Genomic DNA, 26,375 nt, shown 5'->3' with positions numbered 1-26,375 from the left:
GATAACAGGTCATTTACAATGTCAGGAAATCCTGTTCGGTGAAATGAACAAATGGATTTAACCCCGAATAGTCCAGAACGAGTGTCTTCCCGAAGAACTCCACACGGAATGTCTCGGGAAGAATCTGGGGACATCTCAGGAAGCTTTTGTCACATCTTCATAAAATAATAAGAAAACTGACATAAATGCAGATATTATGATCTTGAATCTCCAGTAAATAGATGCTTTCTAACACTGCATGCAGAATTCAAAGAACTCACTGTGAATACAACTGTGTCCTATGATCTCTTTTATTTTACCCAAGACTAAATCAATGCGTTTCTGGGCCTCTTCATGAGGTCAGTCTAAGAATCAAAGACAACACCCGTTTGTTCAATGACTCTTCAGACATCTCATCCGGGCCAGGCCCCGAATCAGCACCAAGGAGCAGCCTCCGCAGACAGCGCAGGACCCCGGACCAGACGGCTGGGAGACGGGTCTGCATTAAGGACACAGATGGGGGCTGGAGCCGTGCACTTGGGTGCCGTCAGCAGGCAGATGCCACAGGACGCCAAGAGACGAGATGCGAACCCCAGGGACAGGTGCAGATGGAGAAGAGGTCCAGGCCACTTCATCGTCAAGTAGTCTATTTCTACACACAAGTTCGTGGCGATTCTAACAGGCAGCTCAAACGCCAGTCCAAAACCGTCTCCTGACACGTTCTCCCCGGACCTGCTGTGCCCACATCTTGGTGAGCAGGAAGTCTCACCCTGCCCACAGCGCAGGCCAAACCCGACTCTGCTCTCCCGCTCCCACCCACCACCCAGCCCTCCGCCAGGGCCACCCTGGCGGTGTGTTCCGAATCACACCACTGCCGCCCTGGCCCGACCCTGACAGTCGCTTTGGAGCTGGTCTCCTGCTCCTCAGTTTTCTACCGTCTTCTCACCGCAGCCACCGCAGCAATGCTTACAAAGGACTGTCCCGCTGTCTCACTGCTCGAAAGCCACCGCGGCTCCGTTCTCACTCCGGAGGAAGCAATGCCCTCCAAAGGTCTCGGCCCGCAGGACCTGCACCCTGGGTGTGCCGCCCCAACCCCGACCACACCCCCGCCAGCCCCACCCACACACACCTTTGGGGTTAAGCCCACGCACAGGAAACCTGTTCTCTGCTGTCGCCACTCGGGCAGGCCTGACGAGTGCCAAGTGGCTAGCACTGGGTGGTAAGTCTAGTCTAGTCCGACCCTGGGACCTGGCCATCAGGACGCTCACCTGGCTCCGACGGCGGCTGCATCCCTCAAGCAGGGCTCCGTCAGAAGTCAAGGCAGCATTCTGGCTCTTCCCTCACTGTCTTTCTCCCCAGCTTTCAGGGTTCAGAGCAGAGAAGGGGCTCTACTCACGGACCCCGTGGGACTCTGATGGCGATCAAACCTCACTCGTTCTGGAATCGGGCACTTAGCCCGGTAACTGACTGTCACGGGAAGAACACACGCCAGAGCCCGTCAGTGAGCACTCAGACTAAGAACCAACGAAGAAACTAACGACTGGCAACCACAACCCGCAACCCACCCAGGGGGCAGCATCTGGTGTGCGCTGTGGGCGGGGCGGTTTACACGGGTCTTTACTGCGATTCTCTGAGGAGTGCCAACACAGTTTATCCGCAGCATCACCATTTCGACACGTGACTAGATAAAAACGAGTGAGAAATTTCACTCATCTTTTCCCCTCGGACCACATCTTCAAACGCTCGTGTGCACTCCCCACGTCCAGCGCGTCTCCAGCTGGACTCCCCATTTCCAGCTCCTGCAGCTCCAGGCCCGGCTGTCGGCTTCCCTGCTGGGGAGGGCTAGGACCTCAGACTGTGCCTCGCCCCAAAAGGGCAGGCGGTGCGTGGCTGTGGCGAAGCAGGGGCACCCGCCGACCCTCAGGCTGGGCCCAAGGGCCCAGGACCGCGTCCCACAGGGAGGTGCTGCAGGGTCTCGCTCTCACCGACACCTGGACAACGGACTGAGCGGACGACACTGGACAAGGTCAGAGGCGGAGCGCAGAGCAAATAGTGATTCAACAGAAAACATTTCTGATAACCACAGCTCCCAACAGAGCAAATGGATTCTCTTGGGTGGCAGGGGCCCGACATACTGTCCTACTGCGGTGAAGTGTGGGCCAAAGGAGCGGCGCTGGCCTCCGTGTGGGGCCTAGCACAGCCCTGAGATCTGAGGCCACTCCTCCCCCACCTCCGGTGTGACTGAGACCCTCAGCGGGGAGTGCATGGGCAGGCGGCAGGGAGCAGTGAGCAGTGCCCCACGTGAAGTCGCTCAGCACAGCGCCAGCACACACAGTGCATGTCATCTGTTGCTACAACAATGTTCCTGAGATGACTGCTGTCTCGAGTGGATGGTTTTTATTTCACACACTATAAAAATAGAGGAGAGAGCACACTAAGTGGGTATTCTTATGATTTGAGCACTTTTCTACATGTTATACTTTAGTAAAAAAGTTTTATTAAAAAAAAAACCTGTAGAACAGAGATGAGGAGAGAAGCTGGATTCTTGGTGACTTTGAGATGCTGGAGTGAGCTGAACCTGAAGCTCACATGCCTCTCAACTTCCAGCAGCATCAAAAGAAAGGGCTGAGAATCCAACAACTGAGGTATCTCACAGGATTTAAACAGAAATCACAGCCTCCAGCAAATACACTCGACTCTCGCAGCGAGCCTGAGGCTGCCCTGCTGGGAGGCGCCTGCCTCGGAGAGGGCTCTGACTGGAGCCACGCTGGGCCTCCCTCGGCCTCCTGCTATGAAACTGCCACCTAGTCGCAGACGGACGTCGCCAGGAGAGGAGAAGGAGCCTCCAGGGCGGACAGCTGCTCCCGGGCGCCCAATCCAGTGGCTCGGTCGGTAGCTCCTGCTTTTAACCATCCCGTTAGAAGCTGGACCCTGGGCAGGGGGTTCACCTGTTACCCCCGATCCTCACACTGATACTGGAAGGGAAGCACTCTTATTAACATGTGACAGATGGGGAAACCAAGTCACAGTCCCCACCACCACCCCACACACGTCACATGCACGTCACAGACAAGACAGCCGTAGCCCTGACACAGCCGCGAACCGCTCGAGGTCTGCCTGTCCCCGGGGTGGCCCACCCCAAGGAAGCCTTTCTCCCCCCCCACAGTCTGAATCAACTTGGAGTCGACTCCACAGACTCCCAGGGAGGTGAGGCGGTGAGCCCTGCAGCTGGATTTCCGGCGACCAGAAGGGGTGCGGGAGGGGGGGTGACGGTGTAGTCTGAGCCCAAGTGCGGACGCAGTGGGCAGAAGGCGAGCAGGGCCGGAGCGCAGCCCATCTCTTGGGATCCCGGCTGCAACAGGAAGCGAGCCGGCCCCGACCTTTGTCCTTTAGGTGGGGCTGTTTGGAGCTGCGGCTTCCCTCAGAGGACCCTGCGTGCCAGGACTGGTGCCAGGTCAGCATTCAAACGACGGTCCTCGGGGGCCGCGACGCGTGTCCTTCAGCATCATGTCAGCAGCAACGCGGCCCGTTAACCGGGCACAGGGGCGGGAGGCTGGGTGGACAATAACTCCACAGCCTCAGCCGCGTGCGGTGCAGCCCTGCACGGAGACCCCAGGAACCCAGAGCTGGCCGGGCTGCCCTCTGGGCTTCCAGAGGAAAACAACATTTTCATTTGTCAGCGAGCACATACTCATCCATTTATTTGTTCCAGACAACAGGGAAAGCAGCTGGGAGCCACAACCCCAGCAGCTTGGGACACTGCCCGAGAGCCTGCTGCTGGGAGAGTGAAGACAGTGGAGGGACAAGGGTCCCCTGCAGTCCTTTCCCTTCCCTATCACCTCAGCGAAACAGGGCGTCAGGTAAGACAGAGCGGGTCCCACATGGCGACTGCACTCACCCAGTCACCCCTTCCCGCATTTGAGGGGCTGGGCTCTCGAAGAGGAGCCAGCTCCTCCTCCCAAGGAGCCCCCACTCTTGGGTCTTTTTACAGAGGAAGCGGGGCCCTGGGGGCGGACTCACCCAGCCTAGGACTCAAGTCTCTTGAACAAAGCCAGGCCAGGGCTCCTTCCTCGGTCAAGGCTGAAAAAGTGCCAGCCCAGCCTTGCAGGCACCATTCCTCCTCCTCAGGAGACCCCGGCAGCGTGGTAAGTGAAAACGCAGTGGCCCAGAGTAAGGACAGCCCACTCCAGCGCTGGCGACACCTCCTCTTCGCTGGCAAACTCCTTCCAGCCACAGACATCTAACCACCTGCCAGAGGCTCCCAGGGCCCTTCAAATTCTGGGACTAAAATCTCAAGCGTGCTGGTTTAGGCAAAGCCTAAAGTCGCCCTGGCCCAGAGCCTGAAGTCCAGTGCGTGTACAGTCCGACGTACAGGTGCCCGTGGCCACGGCACTGCAGGAGGCACTGAGCCCCACGGGGAGCGGACGGCAGTGGCCACACAGCAAATGCCGGGGCTGTTTCCGGCACAGTGAGTGCCCAGCACCACCCCTGGCATTTTCTAGGCCTCTCTCATATAAGACTCACAGCGACCCTCCAAGGTGGGGAAACTGAGGCTGGTGAGTAAGTGGCAGACCCTAAACTTGAGCCCGGTGAGGCTTCACGCGGCAGCCATGCAGTCTCCTAAAACTCAGTAGAGGGAGCCGATGGCTCAAATAAAGCAGAAGATGGGTTCACAGGAAGGAGGGCCCAATGCCCCTTCTGTCCCTGCAGGGATTTTCTCATTCCCTGCAGGTCCGGCTTCCACTCTGAGCAAGCCAGCGCCTCCAAGGTGCAGGGCTCTGTGCTCGGCTGCGTCCCCGCCCCCGCTCTGACTCGGGTGACACATCTTTAACGTAGGCCTCCTCTTCCTCTGTTTAAAGCCAAAGCCAGCAAACGTGCCATTTATTAGGTGTGTTCACAACTTTGATCACCAGGGAAGCAAGTCACCACAAGCGCAGAAGAAAAGACTGTGAGGCCAGCACTGCTTGTAAGAGACCCAAACTCTTCCGGAGAAGCGCTCGCCTGGGCCACCTCACTCCCAGCTGCGCAGCCATCGAGGCCTCTGAGCTGGCGCCGGAGCCGGGGCTGCTGCCACTGCCATGGGCACCGGCCGAGTCTGCACGCCGGCTTCTCAGCCTGACAGGTGGCATTATGAACATGTCCAAGGCACTGTTTTTAAACAGCCCCCAAAGCAGCGAGTTACGGAAAGATATATACTTCAGCGATGCTGAAGTTGCTGTTTGGCTAAAAGCACTGGAAGGAGGTTCTCTGAAGTCAAAAAGGCCTCCCAGCTCTCATGGAATTTATACCTTACAGCCTGTGATTAGTAACAGAATGGTCTCACTCTCACATATGCTTTTAAAATATAGTTCTTTAGTGGCCAGTGCTCAAGACTCCATCTCCTGGATCTTGGACTCAGCCAAATCGCATTCCTCTAATTCCCTGCAAGTTCTCTCCTGTTCAGAACTCCCCAGACCCACCCCAGCCCAGGGATGCCTTCAGGGAAGACCCCGCCGCTCTGTCCGAGGGTCCCCAGAGCAGAAACCAGCGTGCGCTTCCCAAGCAGGAGCCTCGTCCCCCTGCGGAGTCTCCCTCACAGTCCCTCCCGCACGAGCAGCCCCCACCTCTGGTCGGAGGGAGTCTGAGCGGGGGCCGCACTGGGGAGGGGAAGGAGGCAGGGACCCGTCCTCCCCAAGCCGTGTGGAGTCAGAACGCATGTTCCCAGAGGGACGGCGCTGACAACACAACGGGCAGGCCCCGGGCTGCCCACCCATGAGCACGACCTGGCAGAGCTCCTTCCACCCACCAGACGCTGGGCGTGGGGCCCACAGAGGGTCCGTGGCTGAAGGGGTGGAGGCTCTGCCCTCAGGTGGTTTATAAGCTACCAGGGACGACCATACACCCAGGGCTCCAAGGCTCGGCAGAGGGTTCGCTTCCGGAGTAGCCCTGGTGCTGTGAGCTGAGCCAGCCTCGCAGGAGCCCCGACCCGAACAATGAATGCACAGGGCGGGGCCGACCTCGGTGAGCAGCCGTTCTGCTCCTCTTGCTAACGTTCACCGCCGATCGCAGCCCACCAGCAGGTCCCCAGGTCTACTGTGTGGGTTCCGCATGAAGCAGGACAGAAAGTACTAGAGGGCACCGCAGGCAGGAGGGCTAACTACTGCTGAGGAAACTTTGGTTACAACCAACTTGAATTGCTGAAGCCCCTTCTCCCTGGAGTGCGTGGGGGGGAGAAACCCCCCACTAGGACAAGGAGGAGCTGCTGTGGCCAGGGGTCTGGTGGGGGGACACCAAGTGTTCACCTGAAGTCACTAGGCAGAGTGTCCTGCCCTGAGTCAAAACTCAGGGTCACGTGTCAACAGGTGGGTCACTTCTAAGGTGGAGGCTGCCGCTGGCTTTCATGTGTGTTTGGACTATAAACCGTGGTAAGAAATGCATTTCTACTACAATCAAGTACATGAAGTCTATCAAAAATCTAAGAGAGTTAAATTCGATTTCACTTTTTAGCCCATGGAACTGATTTTATGACCCAACAGTACGCTGCTCCTCCCCCGAGCGAGCGTGACCAGACGTGGAGGGCTGTGCCTCGGGCGGTCGTCCACAGGACCAGAGCTGGTCAGCACGCCGTTCCCCAGCCCAACGTGGACCAGGCAATCAGGGTTTTTTTTCCGGGGGGAGTGCCAGGAACCTGGGCTTTAACTGGTTCTCTACGTGACCACGGTGCGCTGTTTCAGAAAACTGGGGCGGAGGGGGGGAGCAGGAAGCAGGGAAGCAGCACACCCCTTAAGAAGATGGGGCGGGCCCTGACGGTGTGGCTCGGTCTGTTGGAGTGCAGTCCAGTGACTGAGTGGTTATGTGTGTGACCCCTTGGTCTGGGTGCGCAAGGGAGGCAACCAATTGAGGTTTCTCTCCCTCCCTTGCTCTCTCAAAGCAATGGAAAAATGTCCTCGGATGAGGATTAAAATAGGTAGATAAGCAAGAAGATGGGGAGGGGCTGACTACAAGCCCAGCAGACCCACTGCCCACAAAGGGACAGGCAGGTGACTCTGACAGCAGAGGGGTTCTCAGGTCAGAGCACTGCTGACCGACCGACGGGCGGTGTGCGAATGCTGGGCCCAGACTGGGCGCATCCGCACAGCCCTGGGGCTTGGCGGGCTGGGGTGAGTGCCAGTGCCAGCTGCCAGATTCCAACTAACCAGCCACCCACGCAAGGAAATGTGGCCGAACCAGGTCTCGTCTTGCACAAAGCTCAGAGTACAAGTTAGCCAATAAATATTTCCTAAAGACCTACTGTGTGCAGAGTGCTGGTGACCATATTTCACTCAGAACCAGTGGACGGGAGTGATCAATCACTACTCTTCCTTTTGATTAAGGTTGTGCTTGCTTATGTTTGACTGTACACATGTTTAGCATCTAATTTGTGCTGGAGAAAATGTGAGTTTTGCCCTCAAGTAATTGTTCTAAAGTAGTGACTGTACCCTAAGAGGGTCAGTAGTAGGGGGTCTAGTCTGAGCAAACATACACGAGACAACTATACATGTTCACCTTTGCAATCGAAAGAAAGCAAACCTGGACAAAATACTTAGTGGTGAACAGGCAAGGGGCTGAGGGGTCAGTGTCTGAAGTTAGGGGTGGGCAAGGCGCCTCCGTGCTGCCTGGCCTAGGGGTCCGCCACCTCTGGTCGGGAGCAGACCCCGAGGCCGGAGGTCCATCTGTATTTCACGCTGACCCCACCCCGTTTCCTCAGTGGAAAGTGCTAACTGCATTTTACACCAAAGAGGAAAATCTTGAATTTTCTAGCCAGGAAAATAAAACCAGCTGGGGAGGCAAGGAATCTGCTGAGGGCCTGGTGGCCTCCAGCACGGCCCCCACCTTGTGGGACGGTGTAGCCCCGCACAGTCTGGGGGCGACAAGGCCTCGCCTAGACAGGACGGGGGCCAGCAGGGCGAGTCTGATGGCCCAAGAATTTCTGAGAGCCACCAAACGACTGTGGAGAAACACTGAGACCTCGTTTTCTCCTAGGAGGCGGGCCCCTCGGGTACTCACCATGACCGAGACCCCCATGAGTTTTCACGGTGTCCTGCCAGGCACCGTGTCCTCAGAGCCAGGGGTGCCGCACCAACCCACAGCTTCCAAAAAGCTGGTGGGCAGGTTTGGAAGGTGCACACACATCAGCAGACAAAACCCCCGTGAACAGGCCTGCACCCTGCAGGCAGCCGAGCACAGTGTCTAAGGCCACCTTTTGACGTGGTTTGGGCTCCAGCTCTCCACAAACGGAAGCACCACCGCGGAGCAGTCTATTTAGTTGTTCTGTATAATATTTCTGTGTTCTCTGTAGTGGGAGGTTGAGAGCAGTGTTTCAAAATTTTCATCAAAGCAAAAAGAGCAGCACAGGACCGGCGTCCTGACGCTGGGGATCGCCCGGGCTTCGCACAGGGCTTTGCCACCCCCCCACCCCCCCACCGGCTGGAGGTGAGAGGAGACGCGGGCGCAGATCTGAAGCGCTGCCGCAGGCAGCCTCCTCGGCCCCAACGGGAGCACTGTTTGCCTGTAAAATTCAGATCTCTCGCCCAAAGGAGTCCGCCTGGTAAAGCTGGGCTCACACCTCTGCGCCACTGAACGGGCCTGGGGCCAGTCCCCCGACGTGCAGGCCCCCACTGTGGGCCTCTGCCCCAAGGACAAAGTCATCTAGAGCTCCACACCTGGCTCAGGAATCAGCTGTTCTCCCCCACGATGTCGCCCTTCTGGGGCGGGAGCTGCCCATGGCACGCAGCCCCGATGCGCCGCTGCAGGCTTGGGCGGGCGGAGCTTAGAGGACTGACAGCTTGATGCTGTGCCTCCGAGTGCATGCAAGTGCCCGGACACTGTCCCCACCCGCTCAGCTCAGGGCGGCCTCCACCGGGCCCCAGGCTGAGCTGTCATGGAAGAGGCTGTCCCGTCCCCTCAGTCCTCTCCAGAGAAAACAGACCCCTGTGGAGGATGACTGCCAGAGGTGACGTGGCACATGGCACCACTTTTCGAGCCCAATCTCGGTGCCTGGGCTGCAGCAGCGTGTCCGGCAGACCCAGCACCAACACTTTCAAGGAGCAGGGCAGAAGGACCCCAACCCCAGCGTTACAAGGGTGACGGCCGCTGCAAGGCGGGGCCAACACCCCCTGGACACATCTGGAAAGGGTGGTGACTGACTGAACCTTGGTCTGGATATCCCCAGAGTCAGACTAAGACCAGGGTTCAAGAGCAAGTAGTTCACAAGGGAGGAGCAGGAAATGCTGGGGGAGTGGGCGGAGAGACAGGGAAGAGGAGGGAGCCGAGACGGTGCGCTTTCAAGTCATCCTCCACCGTGGGCAGACCGCACCTAACCCTGCAGGAGAACTGCACCTAACCCTGCAGGAGACTGACTGTGGTTGGTCGGACTTTCATCTTCTTTCTGGAGGACGCTGGGGTGCAGACACAGGGAAGCTGTTCCTGGCAAAGGGAAGACCATGCCGGTAGGGTCCTGGTGAATCGGGAGACCAGACCGAAGGTCAGTATAGCAGCCCAGGGAAGCGGCCAGGGCCAGAAGGGCCGGCAGAGACCAGGAGATGGGTGCTGCTGGGCCAAGGGGCCGGCAGCTCCTGAGGATGCCGGGAAGTGGGATTCCAGTGGGGGGGTGCAGCACAGGGCTCTCTGGGCCTTTGTCACCTACTGCGAGGGTCCATCGGAAATCTAAATACAACATGCTCGGGTGAGAAGCCCCCCGAAAACTGCCACAGGGCCACACCCACACTGGCGGGCACGGCCGCCTTGTCCCCACGCTGGCAGCAGCCACAGAAACATGAGACGGCAGCGGTCAAGCACTGCCTACACCCCCTCCCCCGTTCCACAGCACAGTCTCCCCAAACCAGCCCCCCGGGCATCGAGCACATACTGGGCCAGCCTGACTGGCAGGCGCTATTTTAGTGGCCGTCTCACCAATGGAGAGAAACTAAGGCTTGGGGGAAAGGACGAGGCCCCAAGTCCCTGGCGACTGGGACTCAGCCTGAACGCAGCCTGTGCACGTGGGCTACAGCTCACCCTCTCCATTGTGACACCAGAATGTCTTCCTCAAGAGCCGCCGGGCCGTGCTTCTCAGAGTGGGAGGAGCGGGAAGGTGGTGCTGGGTGACGGGCACCAACAGCACGAAGGCCGAGGAGGGACAGGAAGTGCGAGCAGGAAATGCCTGTGGGGACTTCCTTCTGCCCAGACTCCACTGCTCCTGTTCCACGCACAGCTGCCCACGGGGGTTCCTGTCCACGGGGTCCTACCTCTCACCCAGAGGAAGGAGTGGGGATGGGAGTGGCAGAGCGGCGGCCCCAGGGGTCTGTCGGCCTCGGAGCCTCCCACGTGGCCTGCATAGCGCCCGTGAGGGCTCCCCTGCAGGCGGCGGCCCGGCCGCAGTGGACACAGCACGAGGGCCGTGGTGAGGCCTCCGAGACGACCCAGAGACTCCAGGGACAAGCGTGGAATCTTCCTCTTTAACTGTGATCTTTCTCCGAAACACACCTTGAAAAATGAGGTGTTTGCACACAAGCGGAGAGGCAAGGTGTCAGAAACCAAATGTTATCGTACGCACTGATGAAAGAGACAGATTATGCATGTCCAATTAAAATACGCACAGAACATCAACTGGAAATTTTCTAGAAGCAAAATTTTCTGAAAGAGTAGCGTAACATTTCTTTCCTCCTAAAACTATTTCAGTGACTTTATGCTCACAAGTCTTGAATGTTATTCTAGGCACAAAGTCAACACCAAGTGACATTTTTAGCAGTCCATTTTGCTTCACGAGGTATACACAGGAAATGCAAAAGCAAAAACAAAAGCTAAAGCACTCTACCCTGAGGGGAAGAACACAACTGAACCACCTTAACCTTAAAAACAGAACTAAAATTAGCTTCCCTGTTACGCCCCAGGGCCCTAACAGCATCTGCCAAAGAGCCTTTCCTCTGCACACTCTATCCGAGTGACGAGTGGCGTGAGGGCAAGAGAAAAGGAGCCTGGCCGGAGGGCAAACAAGTGCCCCCCATGCGGCAGGGCTTGCAATTCTCGCTCTGCTGCAGAAGAGCACAGGTCCGTGCCAATTCCCAATTCCCTCTGGGCAGAAGGAAGGCCTCCTCGGTCAGAATTACATCACGGGACTGGACCCCTTTGAGCAGAAGCAGAATTCAGAGTTCGCACCTAGGGCACGGCTTAGTTAAAACTCACACCTAACTGTTAACATAACACCCCCACAGCTGCTTCCACTCGGAAGCATGGTCGAAGTGAACCCCAGAAACTAATGTGCGACGCTTCAAAGCAACCCTTCCCTGGATGGCAGGTATCTGTTTAGACAGCACGGAAACGGCACCAACGGGACCGTGTGAAAGAGAACAGAATCGGAAGCTTGGAACACAAGAGTTACTGCATCTCAGCTATGGCCATTTAGTTCTGAGTTTCCTACCGGCAAAAGCAAAAAGGGAAACTAGACGTTTTGATTTTGACCATCCAAAAAAAAAGTATGAACTCAACAGAAGGAGGAAACGTTTTCCAGTACAACATTCTAGAAGGAATTTCAAGGAGGATGTGAAGTGACACGGAATTGGGTCTTCAATTTTAGTTTTACAAGCTCTACAATGTTCTTCAGATAACCATGTAACATGGCTCTTTATTTAAAAAAATCAACAGCCCAATAACTCGGAATCAGTGGCGGCATTTTTTAGGGAATCTAAGCCATTAATGTTGCTTGGTGTGCTGTGTTCAGAAGCCCCAACTCAGCACAGAGACAGCCCTTACAGAACTTAATGGAAACAGGGTTCCCCACCCCTTTCTGGCAGAAATGACATGTCGGTCGGTCACATCAGCACTGAGGTCTGAGGCCCGACAATGCTGTGGTTGAAGTTCTGATGACTAAGGCCTGACACATAGCTGCACCCGCAGGGACTGTCAGGGCTCCTGGCACCAGCAGCCACTTGGGGCACAAAAGCAGTGCCTGGGGGCCGGCCGGCAGCGGGGAGAACCGGGCAGCCCACTTCCTCCTCGGAGAATCTTGCCTCAAGGAGCCCAAGGTTCAAACAGCCAAGGTCACATGGGGAGGCTGGAGGCTTGGTCTTACCATACCCTCAGCTTCTTAGGAGAACAGGATAAGGTTTAGGAGGGCAGCACAAGAGATGAAGGGGGGCAGCAGGCACAGACAGATCAAAAAGCCTCGGACTGCCCTGGCTGGTGTGGCCCAGTGGATTGAGTGCTGGCCTGTGAACCAAAGTGTCGTTGGTTCGATTCCCAGTCAGGGCACATGCCTGTGTTGTAGGCCAGGTCCCCAGTACGGGGTGCACAAGAAGCAACCACACACTGATATTTCTCTCATTCTCTTTCTTCCTCCCTCCTCCTCTGTCTATACATAAATAAATAAATCTTTAAAAAAAATAATAAACACCCTGGCTGGTGTAGCTCAGTGGTCTGAGCACGGGCCTACGAACCAAAAGATTGCAGTTAGATTCCCAGTCAGGGCACATTCCTGGGTTGCAGGCCAGTTCCCAGCAGGGGACGCACGAGAGGCAACCATACACTGATATTTGTCTCCCTCTCTCCTTCCCTTCCCCTCTAAAGAAAAATAAGTAAAATCTTTAAAAAGAAAGGAAGGAAGGAAGGAAGGAAGGAAGGAAGGAAGGAAGGAAGGAAGGAAGGAAGGAAGGAAGGAAGGAAAAGAAAGAGTGAGCGAGCCGCAGACTTCCTCCCACTGGGAGACGCAGCACAGAGAAGCGTGGTGAACGAGGGCACTGCCACCACCATCAAGGTGGCCCCGGCCAGAATGGGGACCTCGTCACTGGCAGAGGGGGCACACAGGCCGCCGCCCAAGGGTGGGTCAGCTGGGACGCCGAGGTCCAGGTCAGTCGGAAGGGAATGAGGGGCACGTTCTGCGGTCAGCAGGCGGGACGGGGCTGTGGTCACCTACAGCCAGGCCGGCTCCCCCGCTAACCAGCCGCAGAGACTCAGACGATTAATTGAGCATCTTGTTAGTACAACGGAGACGGACAACAGCACCACGAGGGCTGCCGTGGGCGGCGAATGCCACTGAGCAGTCACCGAGAAGCGAGCTTTCCACACAGGCACCGCGTCCCGCAGGCCCTGCCGACTGCCGGCCTCCCCTGCTCGGATGGACACGAGCGACATTCCCAGGAGCCCCCGTGTCGGGGGCAAACGCAGGGCACACGGACGCGGCGTTCCCCGCCCCCGTGCCTCACGGCACTAGTTCCCAGGTGCCCGGGAAACCCACCTGTTAGTCTCCACACTCCGTGCGCACAGGTCCCAGCCACCCAAGTGAGCGCGCCTGACTCCACGCTTCTCCAGAGAGTCACGGAGCCACTGGAGGAGGGAGGCTGCGGGACCTCCTGATGGAAAAGCCTCATTAGGGGCCCACGTGCCCATGAGAAGTAAAAACGAGCCACGACTGGGTCCCTGTGCCTTCTGAAGGTCAGGGTGTCACAGCAGGCGGAAGGAGGAAGCCCTTTCAAGAAGGAGCCCTGTCCCTCTAAGTCACTCCTTGTAAAAGTCCCCAGTGCCACCAGCTAAGAACTCAGGGAGAACCTGGTCAGTTATTCTAAGTTTGCAAACACCAGTGATCGACAGTTTTGATTCCTGTGGTTAATAGAAAGAGAAAAGGCCCTAAGAGAACCACAGTTTACTGTGAATATGTAAACCAAATAAGCAGCAGGCTTCCCCCTGCACTTCTTATCTCAGTGGATGGTGACCACCCAGGGCTCGAGCCAGGCACCGGCTGTCGCCTCGACCGAGTCACCCCTGCTTCCCCTGGGTCCCCTCCATCTCACCGACCGAAGAGCTCTGCCGCCTGTCCGTGCTCTGTCTGAAGCTCCAGGCTTTGACAAGATAGGTAAACGACACCCGTCGCCCCCACGTCCCTGCCCCTCAGGCCACACACGTCACCGCCTCGGCCAGACGGAGCCCCCTGCAGGCACAGGCCCTCACCGCACCAGGTTAACCCGAGGGAACCCTCCCCTTCCCGGCAGGGCTCTGAGCTCCGCGGTCTTTCTCAGCGTGTAATTATGGAGCCACCTGGGGGCTAGTTTGGTTTCTGCCTTTCTCAACTAGGACGGCGACAGGAGAGAATGAAGCCCAGGACCCTCAATCCACTGGGTGCAATAAACCGCCTCTCCCCTGTGCGTCGAGAATGACTCCAGCTTGAACCATCCCAGGTGGTCTCAGAAAGCAGCCACAGAAATGATCCTGGGTTCTGTGGTTCAGAGGAGGAGCTCAGGTTTGAAAAGACTCGTGCCTAACAGTGTCTGACATACAGAAGGTGCTGGAATATTCACTGACAGAAAAGACTCAAAAGATTAATCAATGAACCGCCCACCCAACACTTCAGTTCTTTTCACCGCACCGGGCTCCCGAGAGTGAAAATTCAAGCCGAGGACAGCCTCAGTCTGGGTGCCTCACCCCGGCCCCTAACTTGCAGGAGACGATGTGACCACTCACATCGCACTGAGTACCAGCCACAGCGCCAGAGCCACACACGGCTCAGGAAGGACAACGGGACGGCGCCCGCTCTGGAGACAGCTAGGCCACTTGGTGTCCACATAACCTCGGTCAAGTTTAACCCCTGACTCTGATTCCAAACTGTAAAGTGGAATGGTACCACCATTTTTAAAAGATTTTACCTATCCATTTACTTATGCATTGGGAAGGGGATGGAGAAGGAGAGGGAGAGAAACATCAATGTGAGGGAGAAACTGCTCAGTGGCTTCTCACTCGCCCCCCACTGGGGACCTGGCCCACAACCCAGGCAAGTGCCCTGACTGGGAATCGAACCGCAGACCCTTTGCTTTGTGGGACGACACCCAACGACTGAGCCCCGCTGGTCAGGGCTGATGCCACCACCGTAGCCACAGCCTTCTGGTGTCCAGAAACGGAAACCCAGTGAAACATGTCCAAATGAAAAAAGGTTCTAGGTAAGTAGGAGCGTGAGGAGACCCCTGGGAGCGGCGGCAGGCAGGGCTGGAAGGGAGCTCACCCTGGCCCCGCCCACGGGGGTTCGCACGGAGACTCACGCCTCTAGCCCAGATCCCTCTCCTTTTAAGACTCAGTGCGCCCAACCACCCACTGGGCATGGCCGCGTGATCACAGGTGTGTGTGTGATGGACCCCAATCTCCTCTACCACCTTCCCCTCCTGACTCCCCGCCTGAGTGGAGGGCAGCCCCACCCTCACAGCTAGACACTCAGGCCAACGACCTTTTTCTCCTGTGACCCTCATCCAGGCAGTGGGGAAACCCCGTGGGCTCCAGTTGCTGGGTCCGACCACTCCCTGGCCTCTGCACTGCCCCTCCCTGGGCTGCAGGCCTCCTGCCCGCACCCCACCTTTGCCTGGGCTCCCCCGGCCCCCGAGCATGCAGCGGAGAGGTCCCAGTGACACTGAAGTCAGACGGTCTCTCTCCTCCAGACTGTGCGGCAGCACCTGCCCAGCTCTCTCATGGCAGGAGTCCCAGCCCTTACAGCGGTCCTCAAGGCCTGACAGGACCCGCTGTCCCTGTCCCCATCACACTGGCCTCCCCACGACTCCTTGAACACTCTGCCCTAGATGCTTGTCCCTCAGATGGCTGCCTGGCCAATGTCCCTACCTTCCCCTAGCCTTGACGTGAACCCCACCTTCCCAGTGCGACCCCCCCACCCTGTAAGCCCTACTGAACTCTGCAATCTGACCTTTCATACCTGGAACTCCTGACACCCCCGTTCTGCTTCCCACGGCGCTGAGCTCCTTATCACACCCATTACCGTGCACTCAGCGTAGGGGTGTTGTCTGTCTTCCCAGCAGAAACGCAAGTTCCCTGAGGATGGAGGTCCGTAACCCAGGTGATTAAAGCAATCCAGATTTGTTAAATAAACGCACGAACGTGCTTCTCCTGAGTTACCCCTCCCTCATGATTTGAAGCACACAGGGCTGCCTGCCGCTAATTCTATACGACTCTTCAACTCTAATGCCCGTCAGTGATTAGACGGTTTCTCTGTGTCCTGGTTCAAATTCCTGGGCCAGAACCAGTCGGCCCGACTCATTGTGCCAAGATGGGCCACAGGCCAGAGGCCACGTGACACAGGTCGATGGCCAGCTGCCCAGGCATGAGCCAGTAAGCACAGGAGGCCCCGTGGGCAGAACTGAGGGACAGCGAAGCCACCTGTGCGACCCAGTGGGGCAGAACACGCACCACCCTGACCACGCACTCTGCCGCCGTCAACAGCACGGAGAGCTGAATGCATGCACCGCACGGCTCTCCACGGAACACACCGATGACCCTCACGCAGACTGCTATCACAGATGACGTGAGATGTCAAGGGTCACTGGCTGTGAGCAGTGCTTCTGCCCCGACTGGAAACGAGCCCCCAATGGTAACGCCCCTGGAAGAGGCTCAGCAAGCGGCGGCCGTGCCAACACTGCCGACCACACGGACGGGAACAGCAGTGCCCTGCGCCCAAGCAGGTCCTGGGCAGTCTGAACTCAGTGAACGGGTGACTCGGTGAGCAAGGAGTACTGCATGGACTCCCCCGCACGACGCTCAGTCTGCTCTTACGAACCAACACTGTCGGGGAGAGAGGACAGCGAAAGGGACCTGGACACCAGACACACCAAGGTTTGGGTCCCAACCCTGCCGCTAACTAGCTGTGTGATCTTGAGCAAGTTAGGGGACCCTCACTGAGCCCATCTGTGCAGTGTCGAAGGAAGGATTGCCTCCCAGACAGAGCCCCTGCGAGGGTCAGATGCCAGCCACTCGCTCACAGACAGCTGTGGCGGAGTGTCTGTGAGAAGAGCCACCGCAGTCTCCTCGGATCCACAGCTCCTCGCCTGGGGGCTTCCAGCACCTTCCTGGAATCTGGGTTTGGCCTTTGCTTTCACCGGTGACAGGAGGTAAAGGTGACACAATGTCAGCTCCAACCCTGGGACTCAGAGGGCCTTGCATGCCACACTCTCCAGGAAGGTTACCGGCTGCCAGGAGGGACCCGGACCAGCCTGCCAGAGGTGGGGGGCGAGTCCTCCCTGCAGCTGGCTGCAGGCACACGAGGGACACCAGCCTAGACGGCCACCTGCAGAAGCAGGACCCGAGTAACTGCTGTTGTTCTGAGTCGCTAAGTACTGGGGTGACCTGTCTCCCCACCGTAGGCCTCAGACCAGCCGGTCCTTCTGGAGCGCTCCCGCTCAGACAGCTGCAGCGCTCGCCTGCCGCTCATCGGGCGCCCCTCCTCCCACCCTCCCCCGGCCCTGGACCACCTACCACCCCCCACCCCCACCTCTCCTCCACACAACACCTGTCATCCGACACGCCACATGTTTACTTTTTATACACATGCTATAAACTTGGGGAGCTAGCGATGCCTTAGTTTTTCATCAGGCGGCCTCCTGTGCCTAGAGCAGCGAGGAGGAGGAGACCCGGGGAGACGGCTGGGAAACTCGGTCCGCAGCGGCAGATCGCGTGCAGCCTGGCAGGTGGCCGCTGGGAGTGCGCAGGCAGAGCCGGTGGGGGGTGTCAAGGGGTCGCAAACAGGGTGTGAGAGGGAGAGGAGGGAGACTGTGTGTTCTGGCCTGAGCACCCTGACGGCTGTGCCGTAGGACCCTGTCGGCGGACGTTTCTCGAGTGAATGAGCATCCATCTGTTGACGGGCGAACGACTACCAGGTTTTGTTAGCGCGGTGCCCATCTCACAGTAAAGGGAGACAACGCCAGGCCTCTGCGTCCCACAGGGCCAGGCTCTGCAACCTTCCCATCACCTATCCTCTCATCGCCGCAGGAGAGAGAGGAACTGCGCGCAGGCAAAGGCTGGATGTGCGTGCAGAAGACCAGGAACCGGAGGCTCAGCTAAGCCGGCTCGGCTGCAAAAAGGAGGCAGCTGCGTGATGATCATGAAGTCCTCTCCTGGCCTGCGAATGGGAAAGTGCTTTTGGCAGCTGGTGAGCAACGACAGTGCCAGCAGAGCGCGCCTGAACCGAGAGCACCGTGTGGGTCGGGGGCTGGCCGGCCCACAGACCAAACGCCGCCAGCCTCCAGGTAGTTTGTGCCGCCGCTTGTTTACAGTCAGTTTTCGGTGGTTTCACTTTAGCTGACCTGTCCACGTACCCACACGACAGTCCTGGGTTTGCCTCCCGGCCGTGCAAAGCCTACGGTGTTCGCTGTCTGGCGCTTTAAGAAGGCTGCCCCCCGCTGACACGGTGAACAGTCTCGGGGCAGACCCCTCAGCTGTGGCCCACAGTTTCCAGAAACAGTTACCTGGGTATTTCGCATGAAGTGATCCCAGAATCAAGTGCCCTAAAAGCACTCACCAAAAGGTAATGACATCAGAAGTGGCCACTGGCCATCACTATCACCTTAAATGACAGTGACACCCTCCGTGCAGGTGGAACCAAGACAGCCCGACACAGACGTGTTTTGTGCGTGTCCCCTGGGTAAAACAGACCCTGAAGCCAGGGTGAGGTGCAGGTATTGTTCTAAATTTGGAAATACCCGATGACGAAGTGACGTTTCCTTCCCCTTTCTTACCCACACCCGAAACAACTCCCCGCGCGTCTCATGGGAAGAATTCCTTCACATTTATGGTTTCCATGTCCTACATCTGATCTTTCACTTAACAAAAAAACCAACTTACGGAAGCCCACGATGGACATCAGTATTGTGTAATACCACATAGAGTACCGAGTCCCATCACGACAGCTCTATGTAATATACAGTGTGCTGTATACACAGTATACTGAACACGCATTCTACAACACGCAAGTCCGTACGTGTAAAACCTGTAACCATAATACGCACAGTCTGCCGCACTGTGTTACGCTGATATCACACACCTTACTGTGTGGTTGTTGTCTCGCCCACTGCACGAGACAGACACCACGTCACAAACTGGTTGTGGCACTTGAGACAAGTCACTTTACTTTTCTAAGCCTCGATGTCTTCGTTGGTCAAGTTAGGGAATACTTTAAAAAGACGTTTACCGTGCCCGTCTAGCTCAAGACTGTGCTTCCATAAGCATATAAAATAACCTTTGCTTTGAAAACTTCTCCTACCTTGAAGCCGATTCACGGTCCCATCCAAACACATCTGTGAACCTCACCACCAACCAGGTGCGGACATGCCTGCACCCACGACGGTCCCTGTAAGGCCCTGGTGCTCTGCACCTGTCTGCTCACCTGCCCCCGCAGGACGCTGTCCCTCAGCAGGGTATCTGTTTTGGTGACAACTGAGGTGGTGCCCGCGTTCACGTACAAGAAGTGGGGGCATGGTAATGAGTCAGCCCCCCACAGACATGGTGGAGGGGCAGACCTGGGGCGGCAGCCGCGCGGCTTAACACTGGAGTCACCCCACCAACGTTGGTGACGCCTCTGGGCTCACTCTGTCCCCTTCGTGCAAGAAAATGAAAGTACTGGATGGTCCTTGCTCCCTGGGAGGCAGAAGACAGAAGCTGTGACGGGAAAAGGGGACCCTCCAATTCAGTCGCATGCCTCTTCTCTGTGAAACTCTGCCCTTGAATGAGACAGAGCCAAGTCCAATGCAAAAATATTCTGAAACAAAAGCAGATTCTTAGCACTGATAATGGCTTTTGAACTTCCCACGACCTTTCTCTGAGCCCCATGCCATCAAAATCGCCACGACAGAATTAAAAAATACAGTTCCCGTTTTACAAGAGAAACAATTTCAAAACGGTAATACTCAACGCAGCGACAGCACCCCAGGAAAGCAGCGTGGGGAGCGCCCCGAAGCTGTCCCCGTGCTTCTGGTCTGGGGACTCAGCCTGGGAAGTACCTAAGGAAACCGTTCTGCAGAATCACGAGTACACACGAGTAAAGCCGTGTGCTCTTGCCTTAACCACCACACAAAACGGCAGCGGGTGAGTGACCGAGTTACGGAGCATCCACAGAACGGGCCTCCATGCTCACTGCGGCAGCTCTGAAGACCACGGGAGGCGTGAGGTCAGAGAAGACGGGACCTGCATGGGGCTCCAGGTCTGTGACAGACACACGCACGCGTGCAGTGCTCTGGGGAAGATGAACACCAACAGCTAACACCTCTGCTCACTCGGTTCCAGGGTTTTTAGTTTCAGACAACCAACATGCATTTTCTTAGCATTTTGTCAGTATTTTCCAATTTTTCTTCAATAATGCAACACTTGTTCTCCTAAAATAAAATGTAATCTCTCTGCAACAGTAACAACCTAAAAGTAACAATAATAAAAGCACTGAACACGTACTTTGTGCCAGGCACTATTCTGAGCTTTCTACGCCACCCCAGGAGGCCCCATTTACAGATGAGGAGACTGAGGCCCAGAATTCAGTAACTGGCCCAAGATCAGCCAACTGGAAAGTGGAAGCAAAGGAGACGTGCATGGCTACCCAGGCTCCAGAGGCCAAGCTGTCCCCCACCACGGGCTTGGGACGCACCGATGCAGCACCGTGTGCTCCAAACGGGGAAAATGGGCTGTCGGGCGGGGCCCAGTCTAACGCTACCTGGGTGCAGCTCGACTGTCCGCCCCTGTAACCACCACTTCCAAAGAGATCCACCAGGAAAGGCCCCCCCATGACCATGCACTTGGCAGAACCAATGCTGTCTGCAGATGCCGAACACCCAGGGAGCTGGCAGACAGGAGTGACAGTGGCCAGAGCCGGGGGTCACCGAGGCACAGCCTGCAGAGGCGCCTCTGAGGTCATCTGGTACATGATCCTTTCAACTGAGAGGAGGAAATAGCTCAGTGAAGGAACGCAGCTGGCTGGGGCTGGGACAGAGCCCTGCCCGTGACCTGCGTCCTGGGACCCCGCTGACCCAGGGTTCTTTCTGATGCGCAGTGTATGGTAAGAATCACTATTACTCACTGAATGCTTACTGTATGTCAGTTACAAGCTCTGACCCCTTTAGATAAATTACCTCATGTAATTCTTGCAACGGTCCTTTGAGGTGGGCATTACTGTTAACATCACGTAGAGACTGGGAAACAGGCTGCAAGCGTGGAGCCCTGTGACGGGCCCCGCCCAGCTTGAAGGCCCTGAACGCGTGGCCGGAGCCAGCACTCGCTTCCCGGAGTGCTGCTCAGGGGCCTGAAGCCGCACACTACCAAGGCCCCAAAGCAGCAAAACACAGACCAGAACACGGCTGGTGGGGGCCGGCGGCAGCGCTGGCCAGAAAAGCTGTCAGGCGGCTCCCCCACCACCGGGCATGCAGGGGCCAGTCCACACACCACTGGGACTGGGACCCAAACAACCCTCCACGGCCCGCAGCACAGGAACAAAGGAGCGTGTGGGAAGTATGCAAATCCTCCGGGGCCCACGCCTGAGCCAGCCAATCCCCTTCCCAGCACGGCCGCCCTGCAGCCAGCCCAGCCTCGCCCTGGAGAGACACTTTCCACAGTCAGATCTTCCACTGAGGGTGTTAATTTGGTTACCTCACACCCAACTGTGTACAAACATGCAAATCGTTCACGTTTCCACTTAGCAGGCTGGTGTGGCCCCGGGCTGCTGGGATTTCTGAAGGAGATAACAATTCAATTTACAGTCACTGCAGCAGTCTGTAATTCCCCCCCGAAACACCCCGCCTGCTCTGCACTGCCCAAAGCTAGCATGACCACTGAAAGCAACCCTTCAAATATTTCTGAGAAAGAAACAGAAATATTAGGAGTATCTCCTGAGGCACCTGGTTTAATGAATCAACAACTAAATGTCGAGTAAGTAAGTGCCTTTTGTGAATGGATCTTCTGCAGTGTGGTCAGTAAGCTGATCCTCCATAAATCCAGAATCGCAGGGGGATAGGGAAGGTGCGCCTGCTTCCACCGCCCATGGCTTCAGGCAGAGAAAGGCAAAGAAAGGGGGAACATTTCGGAGGCGGCACAACCTCGCTGCTGAATGCCCCCAGGGCCAAGACCCCTTTGTGCCGCGGTACCACGCAGCCTCCTGCACGCGAGGCCGTGCTGGTGTGGAGGACAGGACTGCGGTCCTGACAGAGAGCCCTCCGGAGGCTTCTGATCTGGTGGGGAGACAAACGGGTAAACGGAAGACAGATCCCTGCGGCGTAAGGGCTGCACGGAGACCCAGAGGCTCCCACGTGGAGAAGGCCACTGGAGACAGGCAGTGAGGGAGCGAGGAGATCTGGGATCACAAAGTTCAGCTGTTTAAGGTCAGATGGCAAGTGCGGGCAGAGTGGCAAGCGCTGGCAGAGCTCAGGCTGGCCGGAGCCACCACCGGCGCCTCCCACCCCCGTCCTATCTCTCCCGTGGAGGCTGCTGGGACCCACTCAGGTGGCGCCAGGACTCACAGCGTCAACCAGTGCGGCACCATCACTGTAGAGCCCAAGCAGAGCGGCCCGCTTTTCCACGTTTGGGTTCTGAAGCTACCGGGAAAACGAGGGCAGGAAGAAACAGGTGTGGGTCCCGCGGAGGGCGCGTCGCGCTGTTTAAACACCGGACAGGCATCTCTCCAGCCCTAAAGGCTCCTGAGGTGACAGCAGGCGGAGTGGTGACACTCATGTTTCTGCAACCAGTATTCTGTCACTTTGGTCTTTCTACTTTGCAAGTGCATGACCTAGAAACAGAAGAGCAAATGACCTCAAGGGCAAATGATAATTTTCTTCAGGTTTCCCTTCCGAATGTGCGGGTTCAGGGCCGGACCACCCTGAGCACCGTGCTCTGGCTCTGCCGTCACAGGGCCCCAGACAGGCTGGACGGGCGTCGGGGGCGGTCCCCCTGCCTGTAGCGAATGCACGCGCTCACTCGCCCCTAAAGCAGACACCGACACTGTGCTGCTGGCCTGGAGGCCATCGGGCATCCGCTGAGTCCACCACCGTGTGGAGCACAGCCTGAGGAAAATGCACTCACGGTCAGGGTCAGGGCCAGGTTGGTGCCTGGGAGTCACTAAACCTGGTCCCCAAATACTGCTCTAAAGTCCAGTTTCTGAAACATAACCAACCCTGAGTCAACACACAGATAAACCGTGCAGGACCCTCACGGCCTTGCTTCTGCACGTCCCTGGCTTCTACACTGGCAGCCCTGTGCCTGGCCCGCACAGACCCCCCCAAGGGTGAGGGGGTGCGCCCCTGGGCGGCAGGACCCTCGGGGACTTAGTGATCAGAGGCAGCGAGCGCTCCTCTTCTCATGCCCACTCCCTGCGGACCCCGAAACCCTGACTATCAATGGCGGCCCCGCAGCCACTCTCACGGGAATCACCGAGAGCTTTCTTTACTTGTGTCTGTAAATTGGCTGCTTGCAACGGAAAGTTTAAGGAGTTTCAACTCCCCAACATTTTTCTAAGGAAAAGCAGAGACAATCTGAAAGTAAGTAAACATATTAAGCTCCTGTGACAAAGTGGAGCTTTTAGTTAGGGGAGCGACGCCCATGCGGTCTGGGGGCTAGCCCACGTGGCCACTCAGTGAGTGGGTCTGCGTGAGTGGTTCCCCTGAAGGACCCTGTGCAGTGGTGTCCTCGTCAGCGCCTGGGTTTAATTTAAAAAAAAAAAAAATCAAAAGAGTAAAGATGCATTACAAAATATGTAACACTGGCTGGTGTAGCTCAGTGGATTGAGCGCAGGCCTGTGAACCAGACAATCGAGGTTCGATTCCCAGTCAGGGCACATGCCTGGGTTGCAGACCAGTTCCCTGCAGGTCAGTTCCCAGCAGGGGAGGCAGGAAAGGCAACCATACATCGATGTTTCTCTCCCTCTCTCCTTCCCTTCCCCTCTAAAGATAAATAAGTAAAATCTTAAAAAAAAATCAATATCCCAAAAGCAAAAAAAAAAAAAAAAGTAACAAACCTCATATGTCCATTACCTGGATTCTAGTAATTGCTAATCTCATCCTTGGCTTTTTGCTTATCTGTACGTATGTATACATTCATTAATTTACCTGAATCAATTTATAATAAAATTATAGACGGCATAACCCTTCACTGCTAAATATTTGAGTATCACTACCCAAAAATGGACATTCTCTTACAAAGCTTGTTACCATTATTGCCTGTAATAGAATCAACAACAGCTCCAACATCACCTACTACCCATTCACGTTCAAATCCCCTGGACTGCCCCTCCCCCACTGTCTTATCCCTGTCCTATTCAAACCAGCGTCTGACCAAGGACCGCAAAAACACACCCACGTCAGCATAACTCGATGGCCACAGAACGAACGATGCACAGTCAGAGGGACTGAAATTGGAAGGTCGCTTAGCGTCCGTCTACTTTTCCCTGTAAAACAGTGTATCCATTCTCTAACCACAAAGGACAACTACCGTTAACATAGCCATGCACTGTCTTGGTGTCCACTCTCCGTACACGGGCACACACCTGCACACAGTCACAATCGAGCTGTGTCACCACAACAGGTGGAGCGCCACCACCACTACTTCTTGGTGAGAGGAGGTGAGAGAGCCAGGACCCGACCAAGTCCCGAGGGCGCAGTTTTTGACAGTTTGGCACTCTGCCAGGTGAGGGTGACACGGGTAGCCCTGGGGCACGGCCAACAGGCCCTCGGTCCCAGGGCCCCACTGGCAGCCTCTGCCGCTGACGCCAGCACGGCCCTTAAGGGACAAAGACTAGGTGTTAACAGGAGCTGCTGACCCACATTGGCGGTGGCCAGGATGGATAAACATGAGATTTTTTTATAGAAGGTACTTTGAACCCCTTGGAAGAAAGGATTTGTATGTTTAAAAGCGATTGATAACATTCTCTATACCACTTTGTCACAAAAAATTCAAACTCCTGAATACCAAAATATTTGGAGCATTTTTTAAAAGAAAAACTTTTCAACCGACAGACACACGCGGCACTGAACAGAACCTGCAGCTGACACTGAGGTCCCCACCAAGCCGCGCCAGCACATTGCGACTCGGACCATTTTGTTCCTCAGAACTGTCTGCCACTTTTCTCGACGCCGAACTGAAGGCACTTCCCTGGCAGTCTCGCTCTGGTTTGGAGCAGAAGCGCCCGAACGAAGGCTGCCTCCCTCCTTCCTGCTGGAGGCGGGGCCCGGGGCCGCGTTACCTTGCTTCCAGGGGCTGGGACGGCTCCGGCTCAGGGGCTTCTGGGTTTCAACTGCGTTGCCCATTCTAAAGGCGGAGGCCCACAGAGCCTTCCAGGCCCCGGGTCTCTGCTGAACGTGGAGTAAGGACTGCATCGCCAGCTGAAAGGGGGTTCATTTCCGGGGCATCTCGGCCCCCCAGCAGCGAGCCCTGGCAGACCCTTAAGAGAAAAGCTTGAATTCTACCCTGACCGGTCTCTGCCTCCTGCCCTCCCGGCTCGCTCCACTCCCGGGAGGAAATCAGAGGAAAAGGGTGGGAGTCGCCCTGCCGGTGGACCTCCGTAACGGTCTATATTAAGAAGCTGCTTCCTCAGCCTTCCTTGGACACTGCTCCCCGTGAGCCCAGCGGCAGCCGCAGCGCTCAAGCTGTTTCCAGACCCTTCCACTCCTGCTTTTCTGGGGTGGGGGGGCAGGCGAGCAGAGAGCTGGGAGCCAGAAACACCGGTTCTGGGTGTGTCCCGGAGATGCACAGTCTCGCGGGCCCCAACACCGCACCTCCTGTGACGGCTCTCCCTCTCAGCCAGTGTGCTCTCACGGATGCTCCGTGAAAGCAAGTGGGGTCGTTAGGCCTGTGTTTCCAGGGGAAGGCAAATGTTGTCACAGTGCAAGCTGCAGCTCTGGCTGGTGTGGCTCAGTGGACTGAGCACCCGCCTGGGAATCAAGGGGTCGCCAGTTCGATTCACACTCAGGGCACATGCCTGGGTTGCAGGCCAGGTCCCAGCCGGGGGTGTGGGAAAGGCAACCATACGTTGATGTTTCTAGCCCTTTCTCCCTTCCTATAAATAAAATAAATAGATAGATAGATAGATAGATAGATAGATAAAAATCTTTAAAGAAATGCAAGCTATGCCTCAGCTTCCAAAGGAGAAAAGACCCCTTAGGGTGGACACAGCCACGAGCTTGTGCCTTCAAGCCCCGGTCTCCCAGTCCAGTGTGGATGGGAATCGTTTTTCTGGAGAAAATTTTGAACAGGTTTCCTGGGACCAAAGAAGGGCACAAAATCATATACTTTTTTTGGTAAAAAGAAGAAAGTGCCCAGGTAGACAGATTTCACCCCCAGAGTCTGAGGCCAATTTTCAGAGGCAAACTCACAAAGTGGGCCTGAGGGGCGCAGAGCGGTCTGCCGGGGCCCAAACACCCGGCTCGAGTCCCGCCCCTGCCACTTGTTTCACCCAGGGAGCACTGTGGTCTCAGCTTCCTTGTTAAATGGACTTAATTCCAGTCCCATAAAACAAAGTGTTGGTGAACGGCTCGGCACGCTGCCCGGCGCTCAGGCATCCTCTGGTAAACAGGCATTGCCGACGTTTTTATAATCTCGGACAGCGGATTTCTGGCTCCAGTCAGTGATGCCCCCGGCACGCGGTCAAAGGCGCCTGGCTC

General features: G+C 56.6%; 1 protein-coding gene across 6 annotated transcripts in view; it reads right to left on the bottom strand.

Annotated features, from left to right (window-relative positions):
* RAPGEF1 (Rap guanine nucleotide exchange factor 1) overlaps nt 1-26,375 on the bottom strand; it is a 110,243-nt gene that overhangs the window by 60,521 nt on the left and 23,347 nt on the right. The window contains exon 1 of one of the 6 annotated variants that reach the window (XM_053667631.1): nt 24,959-25,219. The exons of the other annotated variants lie outside the window; for them this stretch is intronic. Within the exon in view, the coding sequence (XP_053523606.1) occupies nt 24,959-25,091 (133 nt within the window). The 5' untranslated portion in view covers nt 25,092-25,219. Of the gene's footprint in view, nt 1-24,958; nt 25,220-26,375 lie in introns of those variants that run through there. 6 annotated transcript variants of the gene reach the window in all.

This window comes from Artibeus jamaicensis, unplaced genomic scaffold (assembly GCF_021234435.1).
Source record: "Artibeus jamaicensis isolate MK-2021 breed Jamaican fruit bat unplaced genomic scaffold, CSHL_Jam_final contig_471, whole genome shotgun sequence".
In the NCBI taxonomy this organism is placed as follows: Eukaryota; Metazoa; Chordata; class Mammalia; order Chiroptera; family Phyllostomidae; genus Artibeus; species Artibeus jamaicensis.
The sequence above is the reverse complement of the archived record's forward strand: the minus strand, read 5'-3'. Positions and strand labels throughout refer to the sequence as shown.